Source organism: Vanellus vanellus, assembly GCF_965231255.1.
Source record: "Vanellus vanellus genome assembly, chromosome: Z".
In the NCBI taxonomy this organism is placed as follows: Eukaryota; Metazoa; Chordata; class Aves; order Charadriiformes; family Charadriidae; genus Vanellus; species Vanellus vanellus.
Genome location: NC_138908.1, coordinates 77,689,029 through 77,704,113, shown reverse-complemented (window position 1 = coordinate 77,704,113; position 15,085 = coordinate 77,689,029). Strand labels below are relative to the sequence as shown.

The window sequence follows — 15,085 nt, the reverse complement described above, 5'->3', positions numbered from 1 at the left end:
TTTCATCTGGAGACCATCTCAGCCTACATATCCCATTCTTGCCAATGCATAGCTTAGCATATCATTGTGGCTGTGTTCATGGGGTATAGTTCATTGCAGGGAAACAAACTTGTTAGGTGTAAACATCTTGGCTCCTAACGAGGCACCTCAGAGTGTAAAGAGTTACAAGAGATAGGAAAACTAGCTGAACTGGTATTATATTCGTCCTCGTTTTTCAGTGTTTGGGATGGTGAGCCTTGCAGGGTTGGTGGTGCTTAGCTGGAGCAGTCCTTCTGCTTCCTTCCTGTGTGAGCTCTGAAGTTTCTGCACTTTAGGGTCATGAATACCCAAATTTCAGAAGTCATTACCCCTTCTTGGAGGGAAGACCAGCCAACCACTTTACAGTCAGGGACATGTTGAGTGGCTAAAAAAACCCAGCACAAACCCCAAAACTTTTTTTTTCCTCTCTTTCCAGTGATCTTACAGCCCCTCATCCCTAAGTAAATTACCTGATTCTCCTGAATTGGGAGCCTAACTTATGCTTTTTCTTTCAGTGGATTATTTCCTTTGGTGTTGTGCGCGTCTTGCTGTATTCCTTAAGTATAGTTTGTACCTCACTTGCCTTGTATTAAACTTTCCACAGCAGTTCATCTGCACCTCTAAGGGTGCACTTTGAGAGGTGAAATTTTGAGTGGCAGAAGTCTATGTTCCCTTCAAACCACGAGGACACTATATTACTTCAAAGTGTGAAATATAAAATAGTTACCAAAATAAAGGTGATAATGCTTGCTACTTGCTGTCAGTCATCAACTTGGTAAATCTTCCAGAAGGTAAAGGGGTTGTTATGATTCACTTCACAATGAAGTTGCAGTGTGGTGTAAAAATAGGAGTGTACTTTCATGTGAATATGACTGCCTATAACACTGTTCATTACCTCAAAAGATTTGGCTTATTGCCTGCAAAGGAAAACAAGAGACTCTTTCTTTTTTGGTGCTTAATTTGTTTTGCACCAGGTATGTAAGAAAGATGTTCTATTCAAAAGAAGCCCTTATTCTTTTGAGGTTATAAAAGCCTCTAGAAGAGGCTCTTGATCTTGCTATTTGTTATCAAGCATATAGCAAGTTTATTAATATAATTTTGAAATGGCTCTTCATAAAACTAATACTTGAATTAAATCTGAACCAGTCTGTCCTACTCTTTCCTACCTTTGTGCAGTGTGCATTTGGTTAATTGGTTTTAAGAAAGCAATGTAAGCCCTTGAACTGTGTTACTATTTACAATGTTTGTTTTCCATCTGAGTGCTAACATAAGACAGTCCCTATTACTTCAAAATTAAGTGTGTTTTTTTGGTGGTGTGATCTTGGAATACCTTCCTTGTTTTAATGCTACTGGTGATAAATGTAAATTTGCCTGGTTAATAAGATGGTGTAACTTATTCTTTTGCTATAGATATCCCTGAAGAAGAAGCCAGATACTGGACCAGAAAATTAGAACAAATAAATTCACTGGGAGATGATGAGGTAAATAGCTAAATTGAAAAATGAATATAGCCCTGAATGCCTTATAACTTATTCTTTGTATTGGATCCCTGTGATTAAGGTAGCTACTAAATGTTCATCATTTACAAGTCTTCCATGAACTGTTTACAGAACTGTTTCCTCAAGTGTACTGTTAGTGTTAAGGAGAGGAATGTTTTTCCATGTGCTGGAAGTGCTCGAGTAGCGAGAACAGTTCTGTTGATGTGCATGCACTCAAAGGAGAGGTAATATCATGCTTTACCTCACAAGAGGGTGAAACCATTTTTGACAAGTTATAGTAGGTTTTATTCATTTGTGAAATCAAGTCAAAAGGGACGTTTTGCAGTTAGTTGCTTCTGGGAAGGAGACAAGATACTGAATATTTCTTGGAACTGAGGACTGTTGGAGCTGTTAGCTTCTGTCTTAATCAAGTTGTTAATGGCTCAGTTTATATGAATCTTGTATTATAATACCTGCTAGCTACAGCTTTGGTTTCCTATTTTTTCTAGTGTGTACTTGGCTAAACACCTATAAACTAAAAGTCACAATATCTTTTTTTTAAGAGAGACTCCTACATGATTAAAGCTTTCCTTTACAGTTCATACTGTTTGGAAAATAAGATCTGACATATCAATGCCTGTACGAAAAGTTTAGCATTTAAAAAAAAAAAACCCAGAACAACTTCATGTGTCAATGCCAACATCATTGAGTGGGAACATGGTGCTTGCTTAAACTCTTAATGGGTTTCTTTCCATAGCAAGATAACTTGCAAAATGTTCTGCCAGTGACTCTAAGAGGTTTTTGTTCTGGGATCCTTCATCTCATCTTTTCTGCTCCTTATGGGAGTCATTTGGTTTACTGTGCAGATGGAGAAAAATAAGGTGGGTTTTCTTTTTGACTTAGGGCAGACCAATATTGGGGTGTATAAGAACATAACTGCTTGAGGGCAACCTCTCCTGCCTTCCTAGAAGTTTGGGAACCTCTTGTAGCTGATGACAAACTCAATCTGTGATTTGACCTGTCAGTGATAGTGCTGTGGTGCCTCCCTGCTCCTTTGGACTGTAGCAGCAGTCTGTGCCAGGGACTTCAGTGAAGCATAGGTGCCCTCTAGTGCTTCACTGACCTGGTACTTGCCGAAAAATATTCTGAGCTTTGTGAGACTCCCCTTTCTCTGGAGTGCCAGCCACCTGCATGCAAAGTACATGCTTTTATCAAATACTACTAATAAAATCATGTTTCTGTATTTGTGAACTAATAATCTCAGATTTATTATGGACGTTCCCTGTCACCAGTGAGAAAATTAAAAAATGTAAGAACACCTGTGCAGGGCCTGACCTAAGGTTCATCTTGTCCCATGTCTGACAGCGACCCAGAGTGAGGATGATATCTTCCTTGCACATTCCCTTAATTTTCAGCAATTTATAGCTCAGGGACTTCCAGAACCAGAGGCATTATCTTTGTCTTTAACAACACTGGATGGATTTTTCTTCTGTGGATGTCAATTGCCTTTTGAACCCACTGAGGTCAGTTATGTTGTAGCAAAGGAATTCAGCCCCTTAATTGTGCATTCCCTGAAGAAGTATCTTACTTGCTCCGAGCAAGCAAACCCTAGGTGGTGAAACCAGCTGGAGGCAGGTTTATTTGGAGAAATTGAATGTCTGATCCTCATTCATCACCTCTGTACCACTTAACTTTACGGACCTCGTCTTCTTACGTGGCTTTTGGGTTGCAGAGTCCTGCTCTACCCCGTGGTATTAAGTACAACTTGGTGCATTTATCTTCTTTTCTGTGTGTTAAGTTCAGCTATCTCTGTTTGAGACAATGGATGAACAGACTAACGTTGCACAGCAGTATTCAAGAAGCAGGTTAATTTGGAGTTTAAATGGTGTCATAAAATGCTTTCCAGTCTGTATTCCTACAATATTTAGTTATCTTTTGGGAATGTTGATAGCCATTGTGCTGATGCCTTAAAAAGAACAAACTACTGCCATTTTTGGATCTCTGAGTGTAATAATTCAGAACTCATTGTTGTCCTGTGCTAGTGAAATTGCTCATCAGCAGACTTCCTTTCACTGCTTTGTCAACCAGGCAGTGCTGTGAAATCCAGCAGTTCTTGTTTTCACAATCCCGGTTAGCTCAGTGAGTTGGCAGTTTGCTGATGATAAGACTAACCACCTTTCAGGATCACTAGTGCATTTTAGATAGCACAGATCAGAAGATAGCCACAGTGGAAGTCTGCAGGCTTTCACCTTCCATGTCATGAACTGGTCATTAATCCTTACCAAATCCAAGAAGAGGCTGTCTGGTCACCCTGTGTTGCACAGATCGCAATACCAGATTGCTGAGGTTGCCACTTCCTTTGTCATCAGACCTTTTTTTCCTAGCAAAGGCTGTTCTTATTATTTTGCTCAATTGTCCTAATTTTCTCATATCTCTATGTAATATGAGACAGAGGAGAATAACAAAACAATACCACTAGCGTTCCCTTAGGGAATCCTTTGATGTTGTAACAAACAGCTTTGTAAAAAGTCAAAGCTGGGTAATTGAAATATCTATGTTCTCTAATTTAGTATTAAATGAGATTAAAAATTCTTCAGTCTTGGATGTACAGTGGATCACAGGAGAGTTTGTAAGTGTTGGCTGGGCAAACACTATGTTACTGCCCTGTTGGGCACACCAATTATCTAACCACTTCAATCTCCTACTGCAGTGTTGCTGTGAGCCCTTATGAGTTTTAAACTGTTGAAGCCATGCTTGAGTGTCTAAATGTAACTGGGCTTATACTCAGTTCTCAGCTTCCCATTGCAATGACATTGTGGTGTGGAGAATCAGATCTTTTAGCTGTCTAATTTGAGATCTCACAGTTGAGGATGGGGCCTGTGCTTGTAGCAAGGCAGACTTCACCTTAACCAGATGTACGTACACTTTTTAAACAACTGGTTTTGGCATGAAAAAAGAAGACACTTCTAGGAGTGTGTTTGAATATGGATATTAAGGAGACTGCTTAATGCTTTGATACTACCAGGGATGTTTTCTCTTGTGTTGCATGCTGTACTCTGAAAGCTGTTTCATGAAGTTACCATTTGCTTTCTTATTGGTCTCTTCCTTCTTATTTTTTCTCCTCCTTTAGTATTCCTTTCAGGAGGAAGTCCAGAGGAAACCACTGCCCAGTGCTGCCTCCCAGTGTTGTAAGTTAGACTTTATTTCTTAATATTTTTTCTCTCAGTGTACTTTATTTCCTTCTCTGGTTAGTTATCAAATGATGTTACATCAGAACAATATTTTCTTGTTAGAAATACTAAAATCTCTGTGAAGCCAATAACTTTTGTCAGTTATGAAAAGCTGTGCCCCTCAAAATGTTGGTCTAAGCTTATTCTAGAAAGTGAAATGCAGCATTGAGTCTTTAACCTGTTTGCGTCCTCATGTGTGATAGGAACACAAAATGTGTTCGAAGTCACGTAGATAGTCATACCCTTGTAAGATTGTTGCAAATAAGAAAATGCTGAGTTTTATCATATACCTATGTCAGGCTATGTTCTCTTTAAACATCGTGTATTGAATATTATTTTAATGACTTTTTAATGAAATTTGAAGAGGAGGAGAATAGATGGAGACAGGTACTGCCAGTAGCCTTTTAAAATGCACCAGAGGTTTGTGTACTTGATGCCTAATTTCTTTGATACTCCTCTCAATGCTGTGTTGATGGATGAAAAATATTTTTACTAATTTCTGCTTATCTCATCTTGCATTTTTTTGTGCTTCTGAAAACATGGATGGAAAAATAACCTAGGACATACTGTATCTGATGGTCTGCAAAATTAGATTTCTGAAACACTGCTTTTAAAGTACAATAGATGAAAGCTCAGTGATGTCTCTTATGAATGTCCTATCTACTTTTGGCTACAGTGTTAATAGAATTCAAGTCTCATAATTTAAACAAATCTTTTATCCTCTACTTTAAATCTTATAAGATGTGTGTATTGCACTTTGCAGGCTGTTTATCCATTAGGCTGATTACAGGATCTCTGCAAAACTGCTAACACTAGGAAATGTTAATTACTGTTTACCTTTTTTTGAGTAGAATTAATTTATCTGGGTACTGTTATGTTATCTCAAGACTACCTTCAACAAAACATGGACATTAATCAATTGCTTAGGAAATCTGAATGTGTTGTGTGGCTGGAACTTGTACAAAGATATATAAAAGTATTCCAGCTGTAGTACCCTAGGTAACACCAGATATGTCCTCTCTTCTTTTTTTTAAAGGAGTGTATGTAAAGAATAAGGCACTTTTTTGTTTGTTTGTTTTTAAATAGTCAGAAGGGTACAATTGATTTGTAAAGCCTACAAATAAGAAATGTTGGAGAAACAAATATTTGACTAAATTATACTAGCATAGTACACAGAACCCCTAATGCAAAAGATCGAAGAAAACCAGTCTGATATGAAGTGTCCTAGAAATGAACGTGGTGTTTGCTGAACTGACTTTCCTGGCTATGTGCCCTGGACTTTGCTTTTGTTTGAGAGAGGCTGGTTTGATTGACTCTTCTAAGTGTTGGGGTATGTGGGTAAATAGGGAGGAATGCTTCCATGTAGGGAAAGTAGCTGCACCTGTTCCCACAGCATGGTGCTTTTGCATCCTCAAGCTCTAGTAGCCAGTTTCTTCCCTCGAGGACCAACTCTGCTCTTGCAAGTGGACATAGTAGAGAGTAGAACTGCAGCTGCCCTCTTTATGTTGCCTGTTCACAGCTTGCATCTTGCTAGAAAATGAACTTTCCCAATAATTAATTGAAGGCCCCTGGTTTGGACAGTTAATATCACATAAGAATTAATTTAATCATGCATGGGATTAAAACACTCATTAGAATTGATCTTAAATATTTTATAGCAGTACATGATTAACGTATTTAAGAATTTTCTAGTAATTCAATAAGGCTTGTGGCACTGTGTGTACTTTTCCTTATCTACTGCCTGCAAGTATCCAACATCTATGAATACCTAATTATTTACATGGACAAATATAAAATAGACATTTAATTTAGAAGTATTTTTGAAAAATGAACTCTGCCTGCGTCATTCTGCCTATAGGAACTGTTGCCTTGTCTGAATGTAGCATAGTCCTTTGGAACTTGAGAATTCAACCCAGAAGATGCATTGGTTGTGGCTCTATTGAAAGCTGACCTGACCTTTGCATATGACACAGGAGCTCAACCCCCTTTTACTAGGATCAGGGTTGATGCCCTTTGCTAAAGTAAAACATGTTGAGTACAGAGTGTTCTTACTTGCCATGTGGATAAATAATTGATAGATATATTTTTAGATATAATAAAAATACCTTCAGGAACGTTTGTAAGACTCATTTAATTTTCCATCATGATGTGCTAGATGAGATGTAATTGCTGCTGGGAGCAGGACACGATCAGCTGGACAACAGATTAGGTATTTAGAATGAGCAAAAAACCTCCTGAGTGTGAGTAGGTTTTGCCCCATGAGAATATCTTCCCAAATCCTAAAAAATACAAAGTTATCTTAAAACCTGATGCAGCAAAACACTCCATATAACTTGCTTGTCAAGAAACAATGGTATAACTGCATGTGCCACTGGTGTCCTGCTTAGCCCTCTTGCATATCCCAGAAGACTCTTCTGGCTTCTTTTTCTAGCTAGGGAAAATCGTGCTCCAGCAGGCAGAATCAGGTTTGTTAAATGGAGAAATGCATGTTCTTACATGTTAAAACTAGATTATATTTCTGCCCTGTTCTGCTTCTGTGTTTTCCATAAATGTCTGTTCCCTTTCCCAAACCACCTTTTTTAACGTTTATTTCCCCATTTCTTGCCCGGGTGCAGCTTGTTCTGTTATCTTCCCTGTGGAGGAAGAGGGAGAAGGATAGAGCAAGGTGTGAGAGAAGAAAGCTGGGCCGTGTCTGAAAGCCAACATCTGCTCTGTGAGGGTGGGTTTTCATATCTGGTCGTGTGTGGGCTGCTGCCTTGGCATGGTGCCATGGGAAGTATCAGCCCAGATGAGGTGCTCTAAATTTTCCAGAGATTATGGAGCTTTCAGGTCCACTTTCACAGTCTCAAATGCTTCTTTGTTCTTACAAGAATCTGACCCATGACTTCTGAGTTAATGTGGAATTCAGGCTTCCTACCTATTCTTAAATGAAGCAGGTGTGTCGGTTCTTGTATGTGCTGTCTCTTCTAAGCCCTACTGATTTTGGCACTTCCTGCTACTTCCTTGGTCATACTTAGCCATTTTGTTCTTACCTCCCAACTTCTTGCTTCCCTATATATTTCTTCTGCCCCAGAAAGATCACATGCTTCCAATTAATTTAACTGTCAGTGATCCCAGGCAATAAGCAAAGCACTATAGTACCCGTGGATCCAATTTTGTTTGCATTTCTATTAAATGTAATCGTAATTCTTAATTTCCTGGTACCTCATTGTTGGATAACTGCACCATCTTCATATTGGCTTTTACCCACAACCTGAAATTGAATGTAAATTAAAAAGAAAGCAAGCTTGTATTGTCTGGAAATTCACTGTAAATGAAGCAGATTGAAAAACTGTTATTTGATTACTTTGGCATTCATTGAGTCAATAAGCTCTAAGTTATTTATGGTGGTAGGTATAGATTTATTTTCCTTCTGTGCTCAAGATCATTTCTGGCAACATAAAAGTCCATTATAATCCATAAGTGAGTCACTCAGTATTTTAAACGCAGCTCTGACTTGGAGCAGACACTGTGCAAACTGGAATGAGAAAGGTATTCTGTATCTTCATGGAAAAGATTTGGCAGTCTTAGTTAGTGTCAGCTGCTGTAAATACTGCCCTATACCTTTTGTCAGGAAGTTTACAAATCTGGAAGAGAACAGGTTTGTTTAGTATGATTCTCAGAAAAGGTAACTGGTTGATTCCATGGCACCTAGGTTATGTATCTCCCCTTGTCTTTGATAATGTTTCTGAGAACGTTTTATCTTCCCTTCTCTGCATGTATTTTTTCCTTCCACTTCATTGAGTCTGTGGTGTTGCTTTTTTCACAGTAAGACTCAGATAGACCACAGCACACCATAGTTCTATCTTGCATGTCTTTTAGTCTGGAAAATCCCTGTCTACCAGGGCCATGTTGTTGTTGTTTTTTTTTTTTTATTTTATTGTAGGTTTTGTTGGGTTTCTTTTTTTTTTCCAGAAGAAGGTAAATTTGTTGTGTGGCTCCAAATTGTGAGTTGGTGCAACAAGGAAAGAAATACATTTTCTGATATGCTGTTATACTAGCAAAAAGAACAAAAGCTAGCCTGTGCTTTGTCTGCTAGCAGATCAGAGAGAAAGGAGCAACACCACATCTCCTTCGGCACTTAGGGTTCCTTCTTATTCTCCTATCTGGAGTGTATGTGCACGTGCATGCAGGAAAAAAATTTGACAACTTTGTTGTAGATACCTAAGCAGCCTTTTTAACTAATTTAAAGCTGGCAAAATGTTTTGTACACGTTATAGGAATGGGTGTCATTTGATAGCAGATCAATTTGTTGTATTGACCCTTCTTTCCCAGTAATATTTGAAGAAATCTTTTTTCTGCAAAATGCATAAGGCAGATTTCTGTTAATATCTACAAATTCACTACTATTTCAAAAGTACCAAAACCTGACTTTGAGAGGCTTCATTCCTGATGCCCATTAGTTCTCTTTTTATGAGCTCAGATTCCACTGATGCATCAGGGAAGGCTTGTGCCTTCCTCTGCATAGACTGACTCTGATGCTGAGGTTAGGGTGCTTTCCATGGCACTGATGAGGAGCTTTGTCTGTTGAATGACAGCTGACTGCCTTCCCTGCCCCTGACTCCTCAGCAAGCCCTGATAACATCCACACTGATTCTGTGTTTAAGGTGTTGCACTGTGGATACTCACATCTTTACGCTGCCGTTAATGTGCCATTGGGTTGGAGCTATCAAACCCTGCTGCTAGGTTTTCTGCAGCACAGGTGGTACAGTTCTGGCAGAAGCGGTGGCAGTGAGTGCACAGGTCTGGGCAGGCTGTGGGTCCAAGGCAGCTGTGTAAAGCTCTTGTTTAAAGAGCTTGGTTAGCAGAATATGCATTGCAGCCTGTCTCTATGGAATGAAGTCATAGCCATGCAGGGTTATATGTGCACTCGTTTGGGCATGCCATCTTGTGCTGTTGTAGAATCCTGTGATTTATTCTAGTCAAAGATGATGTTGGCTGCTGTCCTCCAGTGTTGAACTGCGTAAACTGACCCTTTGGCAGCACATGTGCTGAAATGACATCCAATTAAGAGATTTTTTTATTTTCCCCTCTTTCCTAACAATATATAAAAACATAATCTGCTATATCAGACTCCCAAGGCTAGGCAGCATCAAAATGTTTTAAGCAGGCTGTAACTTGACCATCTTAATTTTTCCTAGGGATGTGTAATAGTGCAGTGGCAGGCAGCATAGTTGGCTGCAATTGCTGGGAGGTGATACTACCCTCCTTGTTGTAGAGATATATGCTATACATCTGGATTCTTGCTGGTTTTTTTTTTTTTTTTTCTGGTTACCAGCCTGCTTCTGCACTTAGAAACAACAGAGGTCAGCAGCTACCTACGGCACCTCTAGACCAGGCCAGTTTGGGAAGAGTAAGGAGGAGGTCAATGATTATTTTGCCCTTCTCAAGGGTAGGTGACGCTAAAGATACTGCTGCAGTCATTGAAAAGCTGTGCTCTAGTAAGAGTAAAACTACTGGCCGAAGTGCAAACGGTAAGCCTTGCAGCTGTCCTCAAAAAATGTTCAGTGTAAGTGTAATTCAAAACGGGACATATGAATGACTTTTTTTTTTTTTTTTTTTTAATTAAGCTAGGCAGAGGAAAAACTACTCTTGTCTGTACAAGTGAAACCATTGTATGAGCTGTTCTGTGGTAGTTTGCTGATGGGCTGGGAAAGCAAGTTTCTTGGCATCTCTGCTTCTGGGTGACTGGCAGCTCCTGTTCCTTTTTGTTTGGGATAAATCCCATCTAGGAGACTTGTTTTCTTGTGGCTTTGTGGTACTCATTGCCTGGGCTGGCTGAAGGCATGATAGGTCTACTTGAAGGTTTTATTCTAAAATTCCTGCGTTTTTAGGATAAAGCTGCTACTTCAGGACTGGATATGCCTAAGGAAAAGTACTCAGCAAATAGAAGTTAAAAATAAAAACACTGGTTATGTTAGAAGATTATACAGTAATGAAGTTTGACTTAACTGCTGAACTCTAGAGGACAGCAGATCTGTGGTTCTGCTGCTGATCCTCTAAACGTACTTTATTAGTTGCTTTCCTAGAGTACGTGCTGTGTTCTAAAAGGTGTTGAACAAGGAAATAAAGCTTTGACTTTTAAATAGCCCCAAACCTAAAGCTCTTCCTGGAATGCTGAACACTGGTAACACTGATATGTGTCTCTCTAAGCAGTGACCAAAAAAAGCAAATGCTCAGTTAATCACTCTAGGTTTCATAATTTGTTTAGTGCTCTTCATGAGTACTTAATTTTTTTTTCTGGAGGGGATTTTTTTTAAGGACTCTGAAACTTTATTAGTCATCCTTTAATATTATAGCAATAACAGAAAATTAATATGAATTTTGTTACCACAGTGGAATATAACCTTTTAAAATTTAGATTAAAGATTTTAAATGGATAGAAAAATTATTGCTCAACTTCATACATGAGCCATAAATAAGTGTCCTTGAGTAATGAGGCCTGTACTGAAAGTCCAAGATTGACAATCAGAAGAAAAAAGGCAACAAATCTCTTCTTTCAGCTGCTGTAGAGCATCATATTCATCTTTGCTGTTGTGTGTATATGTAATGTTAGGTGATCCACTATAGTCCAAAATTGTATCTCATGAGGAGTATATAAAACTTTTGTTGGTTCTTGTGCGTACATCTCTTAGCCAAATAGCCTGTGTGACTCTGTAGCCCAGAAGATGAGACAGCTGTGCTAGGTATTAGTGCAGAGACAGAAATGTTACAGTTTTTCCATTGTAGATAAAATTACGTGGCACTCTGCCCCATTCTTTTTACTATGGTTATTGAGTTGCACAAGCTTGTAATAACTTAGTGGATACTGTTGATGATTTGATGGTGATTCAAGCCCTGCTTAAATTCTCAGTTCTCAATCTCATTTTGCTTAGCCATAGCAAAAGTGGCCAGAAGTGCCATTTCATTTAGTGAAATAAGACACTCCAAAATTTCAGTGTCAACTGAATGCCAAACTAAAGTAAAATGTGATACAAAAGGAGTAGTGAGCAAGGAGAGTATTCTAGTGCCTGTCCTTGTCTCTGTCAGCTCCTTCTAGCTTGTGTCCCTCCTGTGCTTTCTCATCTCCTTTTGACCAGAGGTCTTAGCCCTCATCTGTGGTGTTCCAAAACTGAACTGGAAATGGTGGTACTTGTTATGAAACCCTCTTGGTCATCCTGCTTACTGAAAATGTGACTTTATTCTAAAAAGCTATTCAATGTTTTGTATTTTAGAAGCTCATTCCACTAAAATATCATACATTTAAATTTGGGAAGTATGTTGAATATTGGAAGAATGTACACTTTTACGGAATCTGAGATCTGTGTGCACCATGTTGAGGGTCTTGGGGGAGAAGGAGATTTTTTTTTAAACCTAGAAGAACTGACCAGGACCTTGCCAGCTCTGTTGTGTTCTATAAACAGTACTTTATCAGCACCAAATGTAGTGTAATTTCTTGACCTCATTTTACTTTTATTACCTGTTCAGATGCTCTCTGCCTTTGCTCCACAAGGGATGTAACAGGAGGATTAAATAATTTATCAGCATAATTGTAAGCAGTGGACAGCAGGAAACAATAATGCTCTGATGGGGGTAGTAGGTCCTAGCCACTCTGAGACTTGTAAACAGAAATGAAACAAAATGGCATGCAAGCAATCAAATTAGCGTGCATTAAAAACTTGGAATATTCTGCTTCTCTTCAGTGTCCCTGCTGGTCCAGGCTTGACAGTGTGAAGTGGGGAGGAGGAGTTCCTCCTTGAATAGTTGCATAATTGAGACACAGAACAAGCATATGTTATGTTCAGCTAACTGTGGGAACTTAGATGTGCTTTATAAAATGTGTTAACGACAAGAATGTTGTAGCTTCCAAGGCACCAGTCTGCTGGCATTGCTTAGTCCTTAATTGGAGGTTTATATAAAACCTCATTTTTTGAGTACTGAAACTTACGAATACAAAATAATGTGATAACCAAGACACACTGTTGGTATTTAAGAGCACACAGAGTAACTAGTCTGACTTGTCTGTATCATCTGTTCCAGTGTTAATGTACGATGTTGTATGTTTTTAGAATTACAACTTTCCATTTTGTATGTCTCTGGACTTCGTGCTGTTTTCAATTCAAGTTTGTACAGGCTTAGATTTAATCTCAAAGGTGATCTGGAAGGGATTTTTTCTTAACAAATTGAGGTTATGCATATTATTTTTATGAAGCAGAAAAACAACTTGAAAAGGCTAAAAAGAAATTCTGTTTTCATTAACCTTCAAAATATCAAGACTGTCAGCCCAGGTCTTCTGCGATTATGCTGAAGGACTGAGATATATACTGTTAGCTCCTGAATCTTAAATGAAGCAGCATATGTGTTGAATCTTTAATAAATTCATCTTTTATCCAAAATGTTAGACGCTGAAGTGAAGTGGGTGTTAGTAAAAACAAACAAAAGCAGAGTTTTGAGATTCTGTCTGAAAATCCCTTGCTCTCTGTTTTTGCAGCTCTTTCTGTTTGCTCCTGCAGCATTGCCTTCCCAGTTAGTCTCCAGTTGTAGCGTGCCCTGGTTAGCCAAGACCCAGCTTCTCAGTGTGAGAAAACTTGCAGGGTAAGGAGCTGGTGTCTAAAAGCAGCTGCTCTGCTCTCTACCCTGCTTGGCATCAGCTGCTATTTGTCTTGGGAATGGAAGTAGTCTCTAATCTGCTTTTGAAAGCTTGTGGAGTTCATGCTGTTCATAAGAAACTTGATAGCAGTAAAGTAGACAGGTAAGTAGCTGGCTCAGGGATATCACTGTCAGTTTGAGGACTCTTGTCTATGGGAGGTGTATGGAAGTTGTGTCTATGGTGTTTCTCCTCTAAGGTCAGACCTTGTATCTGCGAGGCTTGCTTTTAGCACTTGGTGGTTTTCTCCTTGTTGTAGTTTGAAATTGTGAGTGGTGGTGTGCCAACCATCAGACCATTTGCCGTCAAGGAAACAAGGGCTGGGAACAGTCTGAGCTGATTTCAGGGGTCAGGCTTACTGTTTCCCCTTAAAGAGTCATTCATTTCCTCTGTGTGGATTACAGTGGTTTATGCAGAGGCTGTCAGTCTGGGAGTTTTATCTTTGGGAAAGGGTAAGCTCCATTTCCTCTGTAGTTTTTCTGATCTGCATACTGGTTTTGGGAATTTATAGTATCTTCTGTTATTTCTTCCCCAGTTGCTTTGGGGTGTTACATGTACATTTGTTTGTGAATAATGACATGGGTTTAACTAGCAGGTAGTCTGAGTGCAATAATGTTGTGCCACCACAGAGTTTTTCTGGATCTTTAATAGTAATCCAGGCTGCAAATGCCTGAATGTTGGCTTCCTTTAGCTCTTGCTGTTTACCTGAGATAGGAACCTTTTGATGGAAAGAGGTGCTGAGGTTGCTATCACATGTGTTAGTGGCTTGAGATTTTCAGGAATGAGACACACATACGGTATTGTTTGAATTATACATTAATAGGAAATTGTTTTCTCTTTAATGTGAACTATTTATTACAGCAAATTAAATCTCAGTGCAGAGGTCTGTCAACTTCTTCCTCTTTTTCCGCAGCCCTCTGCCCACGTCCCTCACTGGTGCTCCTGCGCTTCCTGCCTCTTGTTTCCATTCCCTTCTCCTGGTTGTCTCCCCTTTTCATCTTGCTTTCCTGCATGTGTTTTACTTCTGTTTTCTTTGCTAGCTTGGTTGTGTGTTCCTCTTTCTCCTCTCCTTTTCCCCTGAAAAACACTCGGGCCTCTGTCAAAGCTGATCATTAGGAAATCCGTGGATTTTTATTGTTGTAAAGAACAAGCCTGAGATGATAGTTCTGTGGTGAGGAGCATGTAAACACTGGCTGGTGGATCCTGGCAGGCTTCTGATCGGTCTGGGTGCATCTTTATCTTGCCAGTGTGGCTGACTCAGATGCATTGTCCAGGTGATGGCTTGTCACGCTTGCTGCCGTGGACCAGAGAAACAGCATTTTTCATGTCTCAGATGGTAGTCTGCTGGTGCTTGACCCTGTGGACCTCAGTTTTTCTCACTTGTTAAGTTATGTAAACAAGAAAAAAGTTTTTATTTGTTATTCCTGTAGGCAGGAGAGGAATAACCCTTTTATACTTCATGGAAACTGCACATATTCAGCAGTACTGAGGTGTACCTGAGGAACTGCATTGCTTTGTGCACCTTTTATGTCTGAGAGGAAAGGAGCAACCTGGTTGTAACTCTGACACATCATTATTTCCCAGATGGGGAGAGAGGGTTAACACCTGATTTGCCTTTTTTTTTTTTTTTTTCTTTTTCCTTGGGGTAGCTCACATATGTGCCTTTTTTTTTTTTTTTCCTCCCCACCTTTTCT

General features: G+C 39.3%; 1 protein-coding gene across 1 annotated transcript in view; it reads left to right on the top strand.

The window, feature by feature from the left end:
* LOC309683434 (protein unc-13 homolog B-like) overlaps positions 1-15,085 on the top strand; it is a gene marked incomplete at its 5' end in the record, with an annotated part of 225,302 nt that overhangs the window by 48,685 nt on the left and 161,532 nt on the right. The window contains 2 exons of the mRNA XM_082497718.1: positions 1,429-1,499; positions 4,627-4,684. Coding sequence (XP_082353844.1) covers positions 1,429-1,499; positions 4,627-4,684 — 129 coding nt within the window. The remainder of the gene's footprint in view (positions 1-1,428; positions 1,500-4,626; positions 4,685-15,085) is intronic.